General features: G+C 40.3%; 2 protein-coding genes across 3 annotated transcripts in view; one reads left to right on the top strand and one right to left on the bottom strand.

Annotated features, from left to right (window-relative positions):
- CMSS1 (cms1 ribosomal small subunit homolog) overlaps window positions 1-20663 on the bottom strand; it is a 297016-nt gene that overhangs the window by 258114 nt on the left and 18239 nt on the right. The window lies entirely within an intron of this gene.
- The window catches only part of FILIP1L (filamin A interacting protein 1 like), a 107463-nt gene that overhangs the window by 74701 nt on the left and 12099 nt on the right, over window positions 1-20663 (top strand). Inside the window, exon 4 of the mRNA XM_060234595.1 lies at window positions 16320-19083. Coding sequence (XP_060090578.1) covers window positions 16320-19083 — 2764 coding nt within the window. The remainder of the gene's footprint in view (window positions 1-16319; window positions 19084-20663) is intronic.

Raw genomic sequence — 20663 nt, 5'->3', positions numbered from 1 at the left:
ATTATATTTTTCTGAAAATCCCTCAGTAATTGAAATGGGTCAGAAAAGGGAATGCTGCACATCATTTATTTGATTTTGCTACTTAAAACACCTGTTTACTCAACCTTAATCTCTCTAGTGCCTATAGCATGGATTTTAACATTTTTTATTTCCAAGGCCTGACTGCAGCACTTTATTAAAATTTGCTTCCCTCTCTTTCCCCTAGAAACTCATCATTAACTATATGCAGCTGGTTAAAGCTGCAGGCTGTTTGCAGTGTGTTGCTATTAAGGGCTGAGGATGGAAGTTTAGGGGCATGGGTTTAATTGATATCCAGCTGATCAAGCAATGGTAATAAGAGGCGTAGATTTTGACATGTGGAGTGTTGGGGAGGACAGAATGGGAGACTGGAGTCCAAATCTGGTGAAAGGATTTTATATTGACTACAGGAAACCTCTGGAGTGAAAAGGGGCAATAATAATTGATATTCTGAATTAAATATATTTTACAGAACATCTATAAAGTTAAAAAATGTGATTATAGAGGGATGGAACTGGTTGGGGATGGTTCAAATGAAAGGTGATTCTTTTAAAAGGAAAGATACGAGGATCTATAGATTACACAGTATGTACGGCATGATGCTAAAAACAAAAAAACAAACCTTGAAAGTGCATTTTAAATTAGTTATACTTTTGAAGCAATGAACTGGCTGTGAAAAATCCATGCTATGGACTGAAGATAAAACTGCAAGCATCATACTGCCTTTATATAAATCAGATGCATTTGTACATGTAGAACTATGCACAGTTCTGGTAACTTCATCTTTAAAAAGGGGGGGGGGGTAACACAGAATTGGAAAGAAGCAGAAAGGGGCAACCGAATTGATCAAGGGATTCATTCCAAGCAAAAAAGTGTTTGGATATTTTATGTTTACAGACAGACAACTAAAGGGAGTAATGACAGAGGCCTATAAAATTATGTACAGTATAATTACATTCCCTTTCATGGAATTCTAAAACTTGGGGTCATCCAATGAATCTGATACGTAGTAGATTCAGGACAGACAACAGAAAGTGCTCTTTTACAAGATATGTGAAAAATTCACTTCCTCAAGATCTAGTGATGACTACCGGCTGGCACTACAATGGGATTGAATAAATTCATGGACTGTGAATCTATCAACAGTCCTGATGGCTAAATGGAACTTCCATGTTCACAAACAGAATGAGAGGGGAAACAATGGAGAAGGGATACTGCTTCCTAATCTTAGTTGTAGACTCTCTTGGGGCAACTAACTGGCAACTGTGGAAAACAGAATGCATGATTAGATTGACTATTGGTTTGATTAAGCAGAGTTCATAAGTTGAACCAACACTCATCAAATTTTTATGGCTTGAAAGTTCTTTAGAAATGAGAGGTGAATATTAATAAGAAATTGGGAAGAGACAGATTTATACCCTTACACATGACAGTCAGATTTTCAGCTTTATAACAGAACCATATCCCCACATGCTGATATGATTATGCTATCAAAGCAAAAACACACACATCTAGCCATAGTGTCTTGAGCCCCAACAGTGCTGGTGCTGGCAAACACCAATGTATCTACATGCTGCAACATAGCCACATATTATTTTTAAAAAATATTGCAGGATCTCTTCCAGCCTGCTACTTCCTAACTCCTAAGAATTGCTTCAAGATCACCCACTCACAGCATATACCAATACATTAAGGTTTACAGTCCACTTCCACAACAGTGATCCACAGCATCACATCAGCAAGTTTATTACATTCAGCATGTCGTAAGAGATACACAGATATACTGCTTGTTCACTGACTATCAGCAACAGAAGGCAAGCAACTGATAACCACCTGAGAAACACATCATTTAAACAGAATTAACAAAGTGGCTATAAGTAATCAAAATGTGGAGCAGATGGAAGCATGAATTGCATGGGAATTCCATTGTATAGGAAGAAGTGCACATCTCTTATACTTCTCTTGGGGAACTCACCACGTCATACTTCTAAAACCCCATGATCTTATAGTCTAAACAACTGTTCCCTCACTCATGCTTTACATTCCCCCATCTTAGCCAATGCTTCTTTCCTCATATCATAACTTTGGTTTCCTCTTAACAGAAAACACGAATTATGAGTAATCACTACCTCCGGTTGTTTAGAACACACAAACCCACTCAACAGATATTTATTTATATGCCCACCACCGCAAAATTGTGCAACTTAAACTATTACAAGCAGCTAAACTAAGGGATAGAATGCTGCTGTTCCACCTCAACTTTCTACTGGCTGACAGGAAATGAAGGCACCAAAATGGATGGATCAGCCATGTTCCAGTGCCCAAAGAAATATAACTCCAATACCAGGTGCAGTGGGGAAAGATAAGAAGTATAAGGAAAGTGAAGAAACCGCAGTGTAGGAAAAGGTTTCCACCTCCCAGTTGCAAGGTTGGAGGCAGAAAAGGATAGAAATAGGGACAGTGTATTTTCTCTATTAATTCATTAAAATATTTATATCATTCTTTACGCCCCCACCCACCCCAAAAAAGGGCTCACATCATGCTCTTCTTCTTAGGAAAGTAGCAAATAAATGGGCACATTATAGAAGCAGAGAAATCATCCCTGAACTGGATGAAAGAAAATGGGGGCTGCAAGATACAGAAGAAGGTAAAGAGAAGTGTGCAAGGGGGATTTTTGTACAAGATCTAGAACAAAACCATGTGTTCATCAGACTCACAGCCAAGGAGTTCACACATCCCCCCCCTACAGACTGCATATTAAAATTGTTCCAGGGTACACCTATTTCCTGAAAATGTTCTGGGGAAATGATGAGAAGTCTGTCCCTTCTGAGTTAACACAATCAGTTGTTACTGGCAAAGAGCCATTTATAAATTCATCCAAAAATATTAGCTAATTTAAGAAAGATGATAATGTCTCTGCAGCAGAACAGTGGCGTAATTCTGCTGTATTAGCTCCGTTGCTTAAAATATCAACACAAAAGACAAAGTAATAATTTGGGGAGGGGGCTGTTATAATGTGCTGAAGAACACATGTACTTCACAGAAACTCTCAAGTAGAACAGCAGCAGTTTAAGCATGATTTATCTGGCCCTGAAATCTGCAAGTTGCAAGAATATAATTAACTAAGCTACTGCAAGCAATGTTCCAGAAAGGCCTATGTCCCCACTATTCAAATATGGTTGATAAAGGGGTGACCATGGCTCATAAGAACAGTCCTGATGGATCAGACCAGTGATCCACCTAGTCCAGCATCCTGTTTCACACAGTGGCCAGCCAGCGGCCAGCCAGTTACCCTGCAGGGCTAACAAACAGGGCATAGAGGCCTTTTCTCTGGTGTTGCATCCCTGCACTGTTTCTGAGTTCTACTGCCTCTGAATATGGAGGTTCCCTTTACACACCATGCCTAGTTGCCACTGATAGATCTAACCCCTTTTAAAGTCATTTACGCAAGTGGCCATCACTATTGAGGCCTGGCGCTGAAGGTTCTGCCGCCCCAGGCAGATACCCACTCCCTGTCTTGGCAAGGTCGGGGTGGGAGTACTCAGAGCTGGGCTCTGAGCGCGCTCGCTGCTATGCCTGAGCCTCGGGGAGCCTTGGCAAGATCTGGACAGCAGCAGGGGCACTCAGAGCCGGGCTCTGAGCGCGCTCACTGTCATTCCCCCCCCCCACCTCGCCCAGGCTTCCTGAGATCCAGGAAGACTGCATGGGGTTGAGGGACAGCCACTTTCACATCCTGCAAAGTTCTGTCCTCGGAGCCTGGCAGGCACCCTATGCAGGTGCTAGCAGCTTTCACATTCCCTGGGTCTGTAACAGACCTAGGAAACGTGAAAGCAGCCGGGCAGCACCTGCACTCCATGGAGCCTGCTTTTCTGTTGGAGAAGGCAAACTCCAAGAAGTGTACACGCTGTGCATAAGGAGAGGGGGCACCCTATGGCGACCCTAAGCCAGGTGACGCCCTAAGGTGCTGCCTACTTGACTGACTCCCACACGCCGGCCCTGTCACTACCTTCACCAACGGTGGATTCCACAACTTAATTACTCATTGAATAAAGAAATTTTTCCTTTTGTCTGTCCTGTAGCTATTGCCCATCAACTTCACTGAATGATCCTGAATTCTAGAACAAGACTGGAAGAAAAAGCTTTCTTTACCCACTTTTTCCACTCCATGCATAACTTTATAAACCTCTATCCTGTAAACCTTCTAGCTTTCTTCTTTCTAAACTAAAAAGTCTCAGATTTCTTCAGCCTTTCCTGATAGGAAACATGCTCCAGCCCCTTAATCATCTTAGTTGCCTTCCTCTGAACTTTTCCCAGGTCTGCAATATCTTTTTTGAGATACAGCTACCAGAACTGTCCACAGTATTCCAAATGAGGTTGCACTATGGCTCTATACAAGGGCATCACAATATTTGCCATTTTATTCTCAGTCCCTTTTCCTAATACTCTACAGTACAGTTTGCCCTTTTCACCACTGCTATGCACTGTGTCAATATTTTCCTTGAACTATCTATGATAATCCCAAGATCTCTATCAATCTTGATCTCAGTCGATTAGTTTAAGCCCATCAGCATATATTTAAAGTCAGGCCTTCTGTTCCAATGTGTACCACCTCAACAATTATCAACTTGGTAGTAGGGCATCTGCTTTATATGCAGAAGGTCCCAAGTTCAATCCCTGTCATCTTTGGTTAAAAAAATCAGATGATATGACAGACCTCTACCTGAGATCTTGGAAAGCCACTGCCAGTCAAAGGGTACAATACTGAGCTTGATGGACCAGTGATATGACTTGGTATAAGTCAGACTGTTGTATTTATTGTGCTGGCTCCCTTATTCTTCTCCTTGCAAAAGAACTTTTCAGACTTAGAAATACAGCTCTAACCAAAATGACAATTGTATAAACATATAAATAATAAGACTGGGTGAAAGACAAAATGGACTAATAACTTAACTGCATGTTGGGATGTTTTAATATTTTACACCCCTTCCCCCCCCCAAAAAAAAAGAAGTGAGAACTTTTACGACAAAAGAGGAAGGCACTGTGAGAATATTAAATAGGAGTTCCTTCCTCATAGTCCTGTGCTCTGACCACTGTTCCATATATGTGTAATGCCTCCTCTTTCCACTTCCTCCTATTAGCCTTCCACATACTCAGCAGTACTCACTTGGCTGAGGTTTCCAGTTTTCCAAGCTACTGCTGGAAATGCATGCCTCTTTTCTGGCTCACAATCAATATGTTTAGGATATAGAAAAGTTTAAAAACAAAAAGAAGCAGCAGCACAAGTGGGGCTTTGATACAAGTACACAGCATGTCTGTTCCAATCATTTTAAAAAAGACAATCGTTCTCTGAATGGGACAAATACAACCATGACAGCAAGCAAAGCTAAACTGGATCAAAGCCATTTCACTGGATTGGAAGACAAACAGTCAAATTTATTTATTTATTTATTTTTCATATCTATATCCCACCCTCCCTGCCGAAGCAGGCTCAGGGCGGCTAACAATATTTTAATATCAACAATAAAAACAATTACAATAATAAATCAATTAAGAAGTTAAAACAGTTTACAATTTGAAATTATTAATACAATTTTTAAAACAACAGTTTTGGTGCTAAAATTCATGCCATACATTCAGTGGTGTTGGGCATCTATGTACTTTGGTTGAAGGCCATTCGAAATAATGTTGTTTTGCACTGCAGGCCTTGCTGGGCAAGGTCCCGCAAGGCTCTAACATCGTCTAGGAGTTGGTTCCACCAGTGGGGGGCCACTATAGAAAAGGCTCTTTCTCTAGTAGCCTTCAATCTCGACATAAAGGTCTGGATATCACTAAATGAGGCTACTACAGCTAGGGAATGGGAGTATCACCTTCTCCAGCTGGTTATTATATTATTTTTCCTCCTCCTATTCCTTTTACGGAAATACAAATACATATTTAAAAAGGACAAAAACTACAATCTAACTGAGCTGTTTTTGAGAACAAACAAAGAAGCCTGGTCACTTTCAGGAATGTTGTACAAAGAGACCAGCTATGGCCCTTCACATATTTACTTCTCATAGTTGTTCAGAATGCTACAAATAAGCAAATTCAACATGAAAATGAAGTTACAAAATAACCTTGTATCCTTCACTGAAGGTTACCATTTCTGCACTGTTAAGTCAACTGACACATGCACAAAGATGCTTTCAGTAGTTTTTCCCTCCTCTTATCCCCCATTATCTCTTTTTCTATAAAGGACACATACACTTGCATACCCTATAGGGCCCATTCACTTCAGATAACTCGAGAACCACTTTTGATTTAATAGGTTCCCGAACTACTATAAAACTTCATCTAATAACCTTGGCCTCCTAGACCCATGGCAAAAAAAAAAGTTTAATCTGACCTCACTCTATTCTGGATTCATCTGTTTTTCTTAGTTGAGGAAGATGACATGACATAATGCAGTTCTGATCTGGTACTTGGAGGATGCATTCCACATTCCATGAGCCATTGCAGTTTCAAAAGTATAGAATATATTCAATCATAAGATAATACAAGTAGCCAACATGAATTAAGAAACACGTAGAATAATGGGAAGAAAAAGTCCAGATAATTGGACTCTTATGTAGACATTATATTAATAATGTTAAGACTGAAAGTTATTATGTCTAACTGCTCCAATTACATTATGCAATAATAAACAATGGTAAGGACAGAAACTTATGTAACTATTACAGAGTCTCTAAAATACAAGTAGTAAAAAGACACAGATCTGAACAAGTTTTACACTCATATTCATGTTTATAAAACTTTATTCCAAGAATGGTTTGTGTGGGAATTTGCTTGCTTTTTTTAAATTCAAGTATTTGGCTACATGGTGATTTTCTTACATGGTTTCTGCAGTCTTACAAAATACAACTGGTAGCCAAAATAAGCTTTTGCTTGGTTAAGAAGCTTGCTATGTACTAATCATTACCTCACTTAAAAGGCTAATCTTTTCCCAATAACTTTTCAATTCATTCCTCTGTAAAATAATACAATTTACAAGATAAAAATCACATTCATTGTTTATGCCTGCACAAATAGACTGTCAGTTCTAAGTACAGAATAAAAAATAATAAGAAAATGCATTTATTTGAAAAGCATCATATTGCTTGGCGGGGGGGACAGGATACCTTACTCCCTCTATTTAACTTCTAATCTTAAAAATTAGTTGATGAGTTTCCATTTGCTTGTGAAATAGCTGGAAAATAATTTTAAAGAAGAAATTAAAGTTCTTGTGTAACAATTCAAATTACTAAGGAACTGGTTGCATAAAAGGAGCATACAAAGAATTAGCCAATAGCCACATTAGACCTCTCTCTTCTCCGCTTATACAGAACTATTTTTCACCCTTGCTTTCCTTTCGACTGCAAGTTTTCACTTGTTTTTAAGAGGGACCAGTTCACCAGTGGTACCTTTTCAATTTCAAAAGTGTGTGTTTGATTTTTTAAAAAACCCTTACGTGAGAAAACACATGGGTTTTCTTGAGGTCATAAAAAATTTGTGACAATGCAGGAAACATTGCCCCTTTCTTCTCTCTGCAACTTGATTTTGCAAGAACCTTGGCTAGAACTATTTAAATGTCTCTGGCTGGCCACCCACTGCCACTTTCCAGCAGTTCAAATTAGTGTGTGAAATTCAACCACCCCACCTGTGCTGCAAGGTCACAGCCAGGCAATGATAGAAACAGCCACAACCACCATAATTCCTGTCTGGATTTAGGCTCTTGACCTAACAACCAAAAGCCCCTGGACCAGAATTCCACAGCCTCCCAAACCTCATTAGCCTGCCCACTACCTTCCCACCGATGACTTTACAGCTGGTTGTGTTGGCAATGAATTACACAAGACAGGAGCCACTTCCCCTGACCCACCATATAGTTAACTTGAGGGACTTCTCAAGAGTCTGCCCACAGTGAACCTAAGAAATGGTTAATGAATCACACTGCCTCTCATCCATGCTTGAGATAAAGTGATTTTACCTAAGCTCCCTCTTCGTCTCTGAGGAACCCCGTCAGAGGCTTTACTCGGGAGGTGACCACTTTAAATTTCTCCCCAGTCACCTTCCCTCAGTCAGACTCACAGAAATCCTATCAGAACTAGTAATAATTGGCACCAGACGGTTTTAACAATAGCAACCACAAAATATTTATTAGGTAACAAAAGGCAAGGAAGGGGGTGAAATAATATGATTATAACTGTTCAATATTAAAAGGCAAATCAGTTGGCAGTTGGTTGGTAGAGTAAAATAATTAAGAGAGCAGAGACTTTTCCAGGCTGTGGTAAAAATATAACAAGACTTTGGCAGAAGATCCTTAAAATAAACAATAAACCAGGCAGGTTTCAGAGTTCCATTAGACTCTATATCACACAGGTTGTCTGTGCCTTCTAGGCACTCAGAATGCTGTTTCTTCAGATGTTTTACCCTAACAGTGCCAAATCATATAAATAACAAACTTCAATCACTCTTCCACACACACATAGATAATTCCTGACTGGTGTCAGTATTCTTCCTCACAGACCCTTTCACACGGTCTTCCAGGACTCGCACCCTTGAATACCAATACATCTCAGCACCACAGCTAGTCCTCTGGTCTTGGGTACCTCTGCTGACCCCCCAGAATCCAATTCTCTTCTCAGTGTGTAATTGTGTGATCTAGTTTGTACTTAGAGATTGCCTGATGCGCTGGCAAAATCTCCCTCAGAGAGTTTCAAACCATCTGAAAACTCCCTTTTCCAGACAGAGTCCACTCAGCTCTGTCTGTCACAAGGAGCTCAGCCACTCTGGCCTCTCTCAGCCCCTCGTCCAGTTGATTTACAACTGCCTGGCTTAAGCTCACTGTCTTCACTTCAGACTGGTATACTGAAGACTTCACTCGAAAACACCGTGGCTCAGATTAAAAATCCTGAGGTGATTTTCTGCTGAGCAAACATCCAAAGGATACTTTTCCATTGCTTGGGCAACGTTCCAGCCAATCGCTGCAAGCCTGTTTCTCAGCTACTCAGGCTAAGGGCCTGAGTCCATAACAGTCTCTTTCAAAAACAGATGTATTTTAAGGTACAAAAGGAGCTGTTTTTTATTCCCACTAGGTTGTTAGAATTCTATCACACTCCTTTTTTAACCTAAATAATAAAATGTTTCTGGCATGCTGAGAATATCTCTTTTTGGATTATTGCAGGGAGCAAAAGAAAAAAAACCCAGGGAATACTTCTGATTTTATACAAAATTAAAACAGCTGTACTAACTAGAAAATCAAAATGACTGTTATTTTACCCTCTATTCTAGATCACATTGACTTAGGTGTCTTGTCACTTTCAATTGCGTCCACGAAAAGTGTATGTGAGTTTGCAACAATATACCCCAGCACTCAATATGTGCACTAGCAGACCTGTCTACAGCACTAACATATTACTGTAGCGACAGTTTATTTATACACACACACACTTCATGAAGCTAAAATATACAGTGCTTAGCTAATACTGTGCATTAGATCCTACCAGCTCTTTTTCTAGTAAAACATGGAGGAAGAGCCCTTATGACCAACAACAGACCTTGCTGGGCACTGGAGACTAACATAGTTAAGGGCTGCCGAGTGGAGGGGAAATGTGTGAAATTTGACCTCAAAAGCTGGCAGAGTTCAACCCATACTATATAAGGCTGCAATTAGCATTCATTAAGGTGCTAGTATTCACCTAGCAGGTGGAGACCCACAAATGGTAGAAATCTACCAAAATAAATAAAATCTACCGAAATAAATAAAATAAATGGGTTGCACATTGATCTATGATGGATGACATTACTGGCATCACCGCTATATTTGCTTGTTCTGGATCTTTTTTTTAAACGAACAGAAATAAGAAAAAGAAAAAAGAGACAACAGGCAAAAAAGGACAAAACTTCTTCATCTTTAATAATAGTATAGAAAGAAAATATATTGGAAGGTGCAGGTATAAGGAGAACTCAGGTGAGAAAAGGGGAACCTGCCAAAATTCCCTCTTCTACATATCTACAAAGTAGATTTGCTGGTCTTTCTTTGCACCTTTATGTGGTGATTGGTCCTAGCCTGGTACTGTAGAGAGCCTATGTGATGTAAAGAGCAACCTCACTCAGAGGGGTCTCATTTTATTCAATGGGACTTGCTCCCAGAGAAGGCTTCTTAGGGTGGCAGCCATAGTGCAGCAATTAGTGTTTGATCACTAATTGGGGAAATGTGGGTTTAGATTCCTAATCTACCATGAAACTCACTGAGTGCCCACAGACCCATCTCTTTCTCTTTCCCCCTCTCTCCATTACTTACTTCAGAGTTCTTGTGAGGATCAACTATTAGAGGGGATAATCATTAAGCTCACTTTACAGGCCAAGGTTAAAAGTGGGTACCGAATATTAAAAATTAAGGCTATGCATGAATCAGGAAACCTAGTTTGGTTTGCAAACCAAACCAAGGCATGCCCTGAACCAGTTAACAAACACAAACCAGCCCAGTTTGTGAACTGGTTTGTGTGGGAGATGGCCCCGGAAGGGTCCTAGAAACTCCAGTTTGGTATAACGTAGAGAGTCAGTTTGGTGTTAAGGTTAAGAGCAGTGGACTCTAATCTGGAGAACCGGGTTTGATCCGCATTACTCCACATGCAGTCAGCTGGGTAGCCTGAGGTCAGTCAAGTTTTCTCAGAGCTGTTCTCTCAAGAGCAGCTCTCTCCAAGCTCTCTTTGCCCCACCTACCTCACAGGGTGTCTGTTGTGGGGAAAGGAAGGGAAGGAGCTTGTAAGCCATTCTGAGTGAAGGGCAAGGGATAAATCCAACTCTTCTTCTTTCAAATCATAGGTCATCTCCCGCTGACTCTCCTCTACCTGCCCACCAGATTTGGTGTACACTGTACGTCAGGGGTTCAAGGTACAGAACCCCAAACAAGGCTCTCCAGGAAAGCACTTTTCATGGAGATGTTCAGAAGTGTATAGAACAGACCCTGGGTGAGCTAGAGGTGTCTAACTTGCAGTGTACCTCCCTGGGATGCCCCATCCACATGCCACATAAGTTATGTGCAGGTTGGACTTGGACCCCCAAACATGTTGTTCCCATGAAAGTGCTTTTTAAAGAGATGTCAGGCATGGGTTCAGGACTGCATAGGGCAGACCACCTTCTGTCCAACTGAAAATGTAGTCACTAGGCAGGACAAGCTTGCCCACCGTGCCCAGGAGCCACCTGCATGCTTGTGGTTGCCTGTTTCTACCCAGCCCCATCCTCCTTCCCTCTGCAGACTGTCAAAGTGATTACTGGGCAGGGGCAACCTTCCCACCCTGGGTCTGAGAGCCACCCATACACTTACGGGTGGCTGTTTCTCCCTGGGCCCAATGACTACTGACATGGTGAATGCTGGGCAGAGCAAACACTCCCATCCTGCCTGGGAACTACCTGCAGGGTTGTGGGTGGCTGTGTCCCCCCAGGCCCACCCTCCAACCACTGGCAAGGCAAATGCAGGGCAGGGCCAACCCTCCTGCCCTGCCAATATCCTGGGAGCCACCCACAGAGTTTTGGGTGGTTATGCCTCCCCAGGCCCACCCTCCCTCTGCTGGGAACATGATAACTGGGTAGGGCCAACCCTCCTCCAGTGCAAGGATACAGATTCTATTAATAGGTACCATTTCACTCTGGGGGCTGTTATTCCAGTCCCAAAATGCTTGTGCTACTCTCAGGGGCTGCCATTCCAATCCCAGAACACTTCTGCTACTCCCAGGGGCTGTCATTCCACTCTGCACCCTCTCATTCCAGTTCCAGAACACAGATTCTATTGCTAGGGACTAGTATACTGTTTTGTCTTTAGGTCTGGCTGCAGTGCCCCAGGTATCTTCAAAGTGTTTAGTCCCAGTGATTGACTACTTTTGTTTGCATAGTTGCCATATATTCCCTTACTAAGATGATTGCCGTTGGTGGCAGAATCCAGAGACCAATTATTGAGGCACTGCTTCCTGCCTTTGGAGACCTGCCAAAGATGAGGACTCCTGGTGAATTGGGAGAAGTCCCATTTAGTCTTGTTCCAGACAGTACAATTTATAGGGGCCATGCTGGATTTTGTAGCAGGAAAAAGTTGCTTGCCCCAACAGAATGTAAGTCATTTCTATTTTAATTAGTTTAGACTAAACCAGTTCCAATTGGTTTGGTAAATCCTTTGCTTTTGGAGATATATGGCTTCTATGATAGCAAACTTGCCCCCTTGCCAGGTTACATATGAAGTCTTTACAACTCTGGTTTCTGTCCTGTTATAGAGTGGGTTTGCATGCCCAATGGCATAGATTTTTTATTCCCAGACTTGTTATCCATCCTTTGTCATGGCGGCTCTCATTACAATTTATCCCAGGGCATTTTCTTTGAAGTTCCTGAGTATACAAACATTTCACTCTTGGGTTGGGGTGCCCACTGTGAGGAATTGTCTGGATGGGGTACATGATCAAAAGATGAGAGGCAGTTTCATATAATCTGCTAGAGCTACAGGCAGTTCATAATGCCCTTAACTGTTTCTCAGATATCCTGAGGAATCGGTCCATACTTGTCCTAACAGACAATACTATTACAATGTTTTATTTAAACAAATAAGGGGGCACAAAGTCCAGGAATCTATGCCAGGAGACCACTCTGACATAGTTCATGGCAGTGAAGTTCAATGCTTTGCTAAGGTATCTGTATTCCTAGGAACTTAAACACAGAGGCTGACAGGTAGAGAAGAGCAGAAATGCTATCTCATGAATGGTCCATAAAGACCATGTACCTGGAACCTATCTTCACCCTTTGGGGAGTCCCCGAGATTGATCTTTTTACAGTGAGAGAAAACACAAGCAGGGAAAGGCATCAGTTCCCTGTACAGAAGATCAGTGATGAACCATATTACCTAATCAGTGCTGTGACTGTTCAACACCCACTCTTGGAAAAATTCTGTTTAACATTTTGTAGCCAACTGCAGAGACCTAAAGGAAGATAAGTATTTAAATATTTTAGTTTATTAAGTCAGGAAGTTAGCGTTATATGCCAGACATGTGTTTGAAATTCTGTTACCATGTTTTAGCATTTCGTCAAGCCAATTTCCATTTAAAGAGAAATTTCCATGATAAAGTATTTCATAACATGAAAGTGAAATAGAGTGACTAAATCCTACTACTATTATAAGCATAACTGCGTGGGTTCCCAAAACTAGAACAAAAGATAAAAATGAAACTATTAGTTATTCTTCTACTAGGTCGGTATCTATGACAATAAGTTTTCATCAAGCTTCATGACAAGCTCTCAAAGGCAAAACTGGAGAGAGAAGCAATGGAATGTTATGAAGTAATGCTTTTAACATAGAGCATCCTTTACAGGAATAGCCATGGGCAGCAGCTATCAGATTTTTATCTATCCTGTCTTCCCCTCAAAGTATAGAAGGCTCACCTTTTGTTCATTTTAATCTCCCAACAACTCTGTAAATCAAGTTAGGCTGGGAGAGTGTGACTAACCCACCAGGTGAGCTTCCTAGTAGAATGGGGATTTGAACCCAGAACTCCACAGTTCAGCACTCTAACCTCTCATCATGTACTTCTCATCAAGTGCACAAACTTAATAATACAAAGGGCTCTACTTATTCTGTCCCATGAAAGACAATACTTGCCACTTGTCCCCAACGTTAACGCTGCCAGGCTCTGAGTTGTAGGAGTTTTACCCTTTACTTCAGTGATGTCTTTGATTGTACCTGCTTTGTTTTCTCTCATCTCCTGGGAGAAAAAAAGACTGTTATTGATGACCCAGTGGAGTTCAATGAAAAACCTGCCACATCTCCCTTTATCAAAAGGAGCGGACTATATATCTGCATTGGGCTGAACCTATCACTAAGCAGAGTGAGGCGGTTCACCTCAGGTGGCAGACTTTAGGGAACAAATGAAAAAGCAGCCACTTGTTAAAACAGCCATTATTTTCTTAAGTATGGTTTTAACACCATTTGGAATTTTTGCCTGAAGAACCATTTGGAAGACACCATTTGGAATTTTTGCCTGAAGAACTAAAGTATCTTAAGCCATCTTTGCATCTACATTTTCATTCTTCCTGAATGTATCCCCATCTACTTATAGGTAAAAATTATGGTAGCTATACATGTCTGTGAAGGAAGACGGGATAGCCCAGACTAGTCTGATTGTCAGATCTCAGAAGCTTAGCAGGGTCAGCCCAGGTTTAGATTTGGATGGGGGACCACCAGGGTTGCTATGCAAAGGTAGGCAATCACAAACCACTTCTGAACATCTCTTGTCTTGAAAACGCTACAGGGTTGCCATAAGTCAGCTGCAGCTTTGTGGTAAACAACAACAACACATGTCTGTGAAGGAAGAGGGGGCCAGTAACAAAATGTGAAGGCATGCTGTGGGGAAAATAATATGACTAGAGAAGCAATAGGTACCTGTACTCTCCCCCTCCTGCTGTTCCCCATGCCACTGTTAACATGCTGGACTTGTGTGCAGGCCCCCTGCAGAAGAGGAAGACACTACATGAGAAAACATATGAATGAACTATGGCTTAGGACTGGTACAAGTAAAAATAAATCAGCCTCATCCAAACCTACCAGAACCTGTTCTACCCTTACTCATTTGATCATCTTGCCCAAAAATTCAAGCATGGTCCAATGGTAATTTACATCAGCCCAATCCAGCCATGTTTTTGAGGACTGAGAAAACCACAGTGCTACTGTAAGAAGATTTACACCCTTTAAGTCCACTGCTTACAAGAGATTTAAAAGGGTGTAAATGTTCACAATAGTTAATTACATGCAATTTGATTGTTTTTATTATATGCAATTTGATTATTTTGAAACAAAAGTATTTTGGCTAAGTACAAAAATGTCTGCAGTTCCATACTATGATACATGAGCTATTTAGTTCTTTTACAACACAATCTTATGCAGAGTTACGTCACTTTAAGCCCACTGAAATCAATTAGATTAGATAGGACTGGTATAGTACAGCCTGACTGATAACAGTATTACATTTTAAATACAGCTGGGCATAGCCACAACAAAAGTCTTAACAAATATGGAGGAGTAACAATATTTTATTTTTTTTAATTCATTGGATCCTAGAATTTACATGGCTGGGGTAAGATCTTGGTTTCTCATAAAGAAAGTGCAAGACAGTCTAACTGCCAGTATGCTGGAAACCCAAATATGCACAAGCGGGTAAACAACAAAGCTGATGATGACTTGTTGATTTTTGTCTACTTGTAGTCTAGCACCTGCAGAAGCCCCTGCTGACTTGAGCAAAGTAGTCACAGTGGAGCATGAGGAGAGAGGGGGTCCCACAAATAAGAAGGGCCAAGGCAATGGAGGATTTTGTATGTGATAACCAACACTATAAACTGTGCCCATCTGTTACAAGACCCAGTTTAATGTGCTGCCTTTCACATGCAAAGCCCTTCATGACCTTGGCCCCTTTTACTTGCAGGACTGCCTTTCTACCTAGGCTCTGCCATGACAACTTTGCTCATATCAGCAGGGGATTCTGTGGGTGCCGACCTGCACACAGGCAAAATCAACATCTGCTCATACATGTGCTCTCTGCATTGTGGCTACCACCTCATGGAACTGGCTGCCCAAGGAGGTCAGGAAAGCTCCCTCTCTCCTGGCCTTCCACAACCTGTGCAAAACTGAACTATTCAAGAGGGCTTTTCTGTGCAAGTAATAGAGTTGCTTTGTCCAAAATGGTTTTACAAACTTGCTTGGATAAATGATTAAGGACTGTGGTCTATACTGCTGTGTTTAGCTTCTTGTAAATATGATCCTATTTATGTAATTTCTGTTTCGCTTAACAAGAAGACTTATGCTGGTTCAGCTCTTTCTGGTGGGCCTAGACTTCTAAAATCCTTATGCACTGGTTGTTGAATGCCCATTTTTGTGACTGTACTGCCTCAGTATGTGCAATCCACCTTGAGTCCCTGTGAGAAAGACAGACTGTAAATATATTATAAAATAAATTTTAAAAACATACCTGTGAGACGAAAACCACCTTCTGCTTCCTCTCCCATGGCAAGCTATACCAACATTAGTGACTACAACATCACAAAAGGGAAGAGATGCTTTATCTCCATATAGTTAGCATGATAACTAAGGGAAATATCCATTAACTAAACAAGAAATAGTATTATTGTGTCTCTTACAATACATTCACAATAAAGAACAGTTAATTCACATAGGGTCCAGACAACAACATTTTTGTGAAAAAATTATCAAGCACAAGTCACATATTAAGGTTTTTGTGTTTTTTTCCTTCCAGATTGAAAAAACTTATTGACCAAGAAACAGCCTATCAAGCAAAAAAAGACAAGGAAAACAACAAGAAAATAAACAAACTGAAGGAAGAGCTGACAAAACTCAAGTCATTTGCCTTAATGGTAGTGGATGAACACCAACGACTTACAGAACAGTTAAACCAGCAAAGCCGAAGGATTGAAGAGCTCACTGCTGCTGCAGAGCAAACTCATGAGAAGCTCTCCAGTGTAGAAACCAAAGCCCAAGAAGAGGAGCAGAAGGTTCTCAGCCTGGAAGCAGAACTTCAGACACAAACTGACAAGTCTGCCCAAGAACAAGAAGCTGTGATGGCCAAACTAACCAATGAGGAGAGCCAGAACCGCCAGCTCAGGTTAAAACTAACCTCACTCAGTCGTCAAATTGATGAACTTGAAGAGACTAATAAATCCCTACGAAAGGCTGAAGAAGAACTGCAAGATCTAAGAGAAAAAATTACTAGAGGGGAGTGTGGAAATTCTACTCTTATGTCTGAAGTGGAAGAGCTAAGAAAACGAGTTCTGGAAATGGAAGGGAAAGATGAGGAGCTCATAAAAATGGAAGAGCAGTGCAGGGAGCTCAATAAGAAGCTAGAGAAAGAAGCCTCACAAGGTAAGAACTTTAAAGCAGAAGTTGATAAACTCAACAGGAGAATTATGGAGCTTGAGAAACTGGAGGATGCTTTCAGCAAGAGTAAACAGGAATGCCACTCTTTGAAATGCAACCTAGAAAAAGAAAAAATGTTAACAAAGCAGCTGTCACAAGAACTGGATAGCCTAAAAGCTCGGCTGGGAGAACTTGAGACCATTGAAAACAGGCTGGAGAAAACAGAGTTCACACTTAAGGAAGAGCTGACCAAACTGAAATCGCTGACAGTAATGCTGGTTGATGAAAGGAAAACAATGAATGAAAAAATAAAACAAACTGAAGAAAAGCTACAGACTGCAAATTCACAGCTTCAGATAGAGCAAAAAAAAGTTATGTCAGTTACAGAAAAACTGATTGAGGAAAGTAAAAAGGCATTAAAATCAAAGACTGATGCTGAAGAGAAAATGTCCAGCCTCACAAAAGAAAGGGATGAACTGAAGCACAAACTAAAAACAGAGGAAGAGAAAGGAAATGATCTCTCCTCCAAGGTGAATCTTCTAAGGAAAAAGCTTCAGTCCCTAGAAGCCATTGAAAAAGAGTTCCTCAAAAATAAACTGAAAGAGACCAGCAAACCTAACTGTGTTTTACAGCAGGAAAACAACAAAATTAAAGAACTAGCCCAAGAAATTGAAAGGCTTAAACACAAACTTAATGAAATGAAGTCTATAGAAGATGACCTCATGAAAACAGAAGATGAATTTGAATCCTTAGAACACAGATATATTAATGAACAAGAAAAGGCTCGTTTTCTGTCAGAGGAACTCGAGGTTGTAAAAAGAGAACTGGCTCGGTACAAGTTAGCAGAGAAGACAGACTCCAATCATGAGCAAAGACTGTTCAAAAAACTTAAAGAGGAATCAGCCAAGTCAGGTCACCTCTCTAGGGAAGTAGATGCACTGAAAGAAAAAATTCATGAGTACATGGCTACTGAAGACTTAATATGTAATCTAAGGGAAGATCATACAGCCCTGCAAAGGAAATTCACACACCAAGAAAACAAGAACAAAGAGTTGGTAAGAGAAATGGAAATCCTTACCAAAGAGCTGGACAGGTACAGGCATTTCAGTAAAAGTCTCAGACCAAGTTTCAATGGAAGGAGAATTTCTGACTTGCAGGTTTTCTCTAAGGAAGTCCAAACAGAACCAGCAGACAATGAACCACCTGATTATAAGAGTCTTGTTCCTTTAGAACGAGCTGTCATAAATGGGCATTTATATGAAGAGAGTGATAATGAAGAGGATGACAACAATGATGATGAACAATCTGTGTCCTTCAGGTGCAATTCATCTGTTGCAAATGCAGTAAACAATAATAAACTTTGGATCCCCTGGATGAAGTCCAAAGAAAACCATATTCAAAATGGAAAAGTTCATACCAAGCAGAATGGAAATTGCATTCAGCCTGGAAATCTAGTACTAAGTCATACGCCTGGACAACCTCTTCATATAAAAGTTACTCCAGATCACGGTCACAACACAGCCACCCTTGAAATAACTAGCCCTACTGCAGAGAACTCTCACTCTTTCACTAGTACGGCTGTGATACCAAACTGTGGCACACCAAAGCAAAGGATAACCATAATTCAAAATGGATCTTTAATGCCTATAAAATCTAAGCCAGTTGATGGTTACTCAAGTCCAGAGCAAACAATGCCACCTCTTACTATAGCTGCCTTTGCTAGATCCCAAACTCCTGAATCATGTGGGTCTGTGACTCCTGAAAGGACTATGTCCCCTTTAGCTCTGACAAGCTCCATGAACTCCCCAGAGCAGGTACTTTCACCACAACCCTTGGAAATTGGTGACAAGCATGCTGTCTTCAGAGTATCTCCTGAAAGGCAGCCATCCTGGCAGTTCCAACGATCTAACAGTTCTGGTTCTAGTGTGATAACTACTGAGGATAATAAAATACATATTCATTTAGGAAGCTCCTATGTTCAAGCTATTCCTAATTCAACCAAAACTGTTAGCCCTTGCAGCCCTGTGCAGGATAACAGAACTCCAGCACTGACTAATGGAACACCAAGTAAGCCTATCAACAAAGTCACCAGTAGCATTACTATTACACCAACAGCTTCTCCTCTCCCACGGCAATCACAAATTACAGTAAGTAATATCTATAACTGACCCTCTTCAACTGTGCTGTCATACTTACCAGCAACCCAAACTTATGTTTATCATCCCAGCAAGAACAATTTGGGACAATTTTGTAGAGTTGTGTGACAGTACTTTGCATGTGTTCTACAAAAATACAGAGCACTAACATGTGGACCTGCCTCTCTAATCATATCAGGTGTGCGCTTACTGTATTATCTGTTCATTTAAATAACATTTTTTTTGTTAAATATTTAGACTTGCACCTGTAAAAATTCATTTTTATGTATTTACATTTTCAATAACTGACATTTTGGATTGCAACTTTTGGTGGAATACTTTAACATTATAGAACAGTAAAAAAAATTTAACCACTGCTTGCAGAATTCATTTTTTCCCCTTCTTTGTGTGAATTTTTGCATGTAATTTTTAAAGCTTTTAGACAACCTATTAACTTTTGTTTACTATCTCAGTCATTTCCTGTATTTTCTAGGATTCAGTTAGTTTTAGACCAAATAGCACAAAAATTGCATGTATTTTAGAAGTATGATGCATGAAAGTCTGCAACACCTTGAAGGTGGGTAATTGTTTTAAAAGATTCAGGTGGGTAGTTAGGTTGGTCTACAGTAACAGAACAAAGTTTAAGTCCAGTGGCACCTTCAAGACCATCAAAGTTTAACTCTGAGTATAAGCTTTTGTGTTCATCTGAAGAAATGTGCTTGAATTAAACTTTGTTGATCTTAAGGGTGCCACTGGAGTGAAACTTTCTTCTGTTTTAAGAAGGCAAGTTACTATCACTATGGCCAAGATCATCCTCAAAAGTTGTTTTGTATCAAAGAAGTGTGTGTGTATGTATGTGTGTGTACATATCTATAGATCTATATCAACACTAAATAAAAACACGAGAAAGGAAATTTTACTTTACTTTACTTTCCATTGAAGTATTTTACTTGAATTAAGAAAATTCTGATCTTTCAAAGACAGCTATTTCTTTCCCACATATAGCTATTTCTCTCCCACATATACATATTTATCTAAACAATTCTGATTAATTTGTGAACAAGGAGAACTCACTTTTGCTGCCGCCCCTATTTTTCAAAAATATGTACACTTAAAGCCCTTTGTAAACTAAAATCCTGTTCAACACAATTTATCTGTGGGATGAATTAAAAGGCCACTGAAAAGTACAACCCAAGTTTTCTTAATTAATTTCTTAATTCACCCCCTGGATGAAGAACTGGGTCAGTACAAGTTAGCAGAGAAGACAGAATCTAACAGCTAATGCTGAAGTTAGTGCAGAATATTCCCTTAATTTGCATGTGTGAAAAAATATTCCACAGCAAATGTATCTACTTGTTTATATACTGAAGCAAGAATTAGTGGCTTTCTCAGTGAGCCTAATTGTGATTACACAGTGTAAGATGATGCTATCAACAGGGCAGGATATCCAATAAGCAATGCAATAGAATTACGATTGTGAAAAACTGAAACCAAGCAGAAATCTTAGATAAATCTAAAACAAAGTGTAGACATTTACATGATGCGCTGAACAAAGCAGAACCTACATAGTAGGGTAATACATACAGCAACAG

This window comes from Heteronotia binoei, chromosome 3 (genome assembly GCF_032191835.1).
Source record: "Heteronotia binoei isolate CCM8104 ecotype False Entrance Well chromosome 3, APGP_CSIRO_Hbin_v1, whole genome shotgun sequence".
Classification (NCBI taxonomy): domain Eukaryota; kingdom Metazoa; phylum Chordata; class Lepidosauria; order Squamata; family Gekkonidae; genus Heteronotia; species Heteronotia binoei.
The sequence above is the reverse complement of the archived record's forward strand: the minus strand, read 5'-3'. Positions and strand labels throughout refer to the sequence as shown.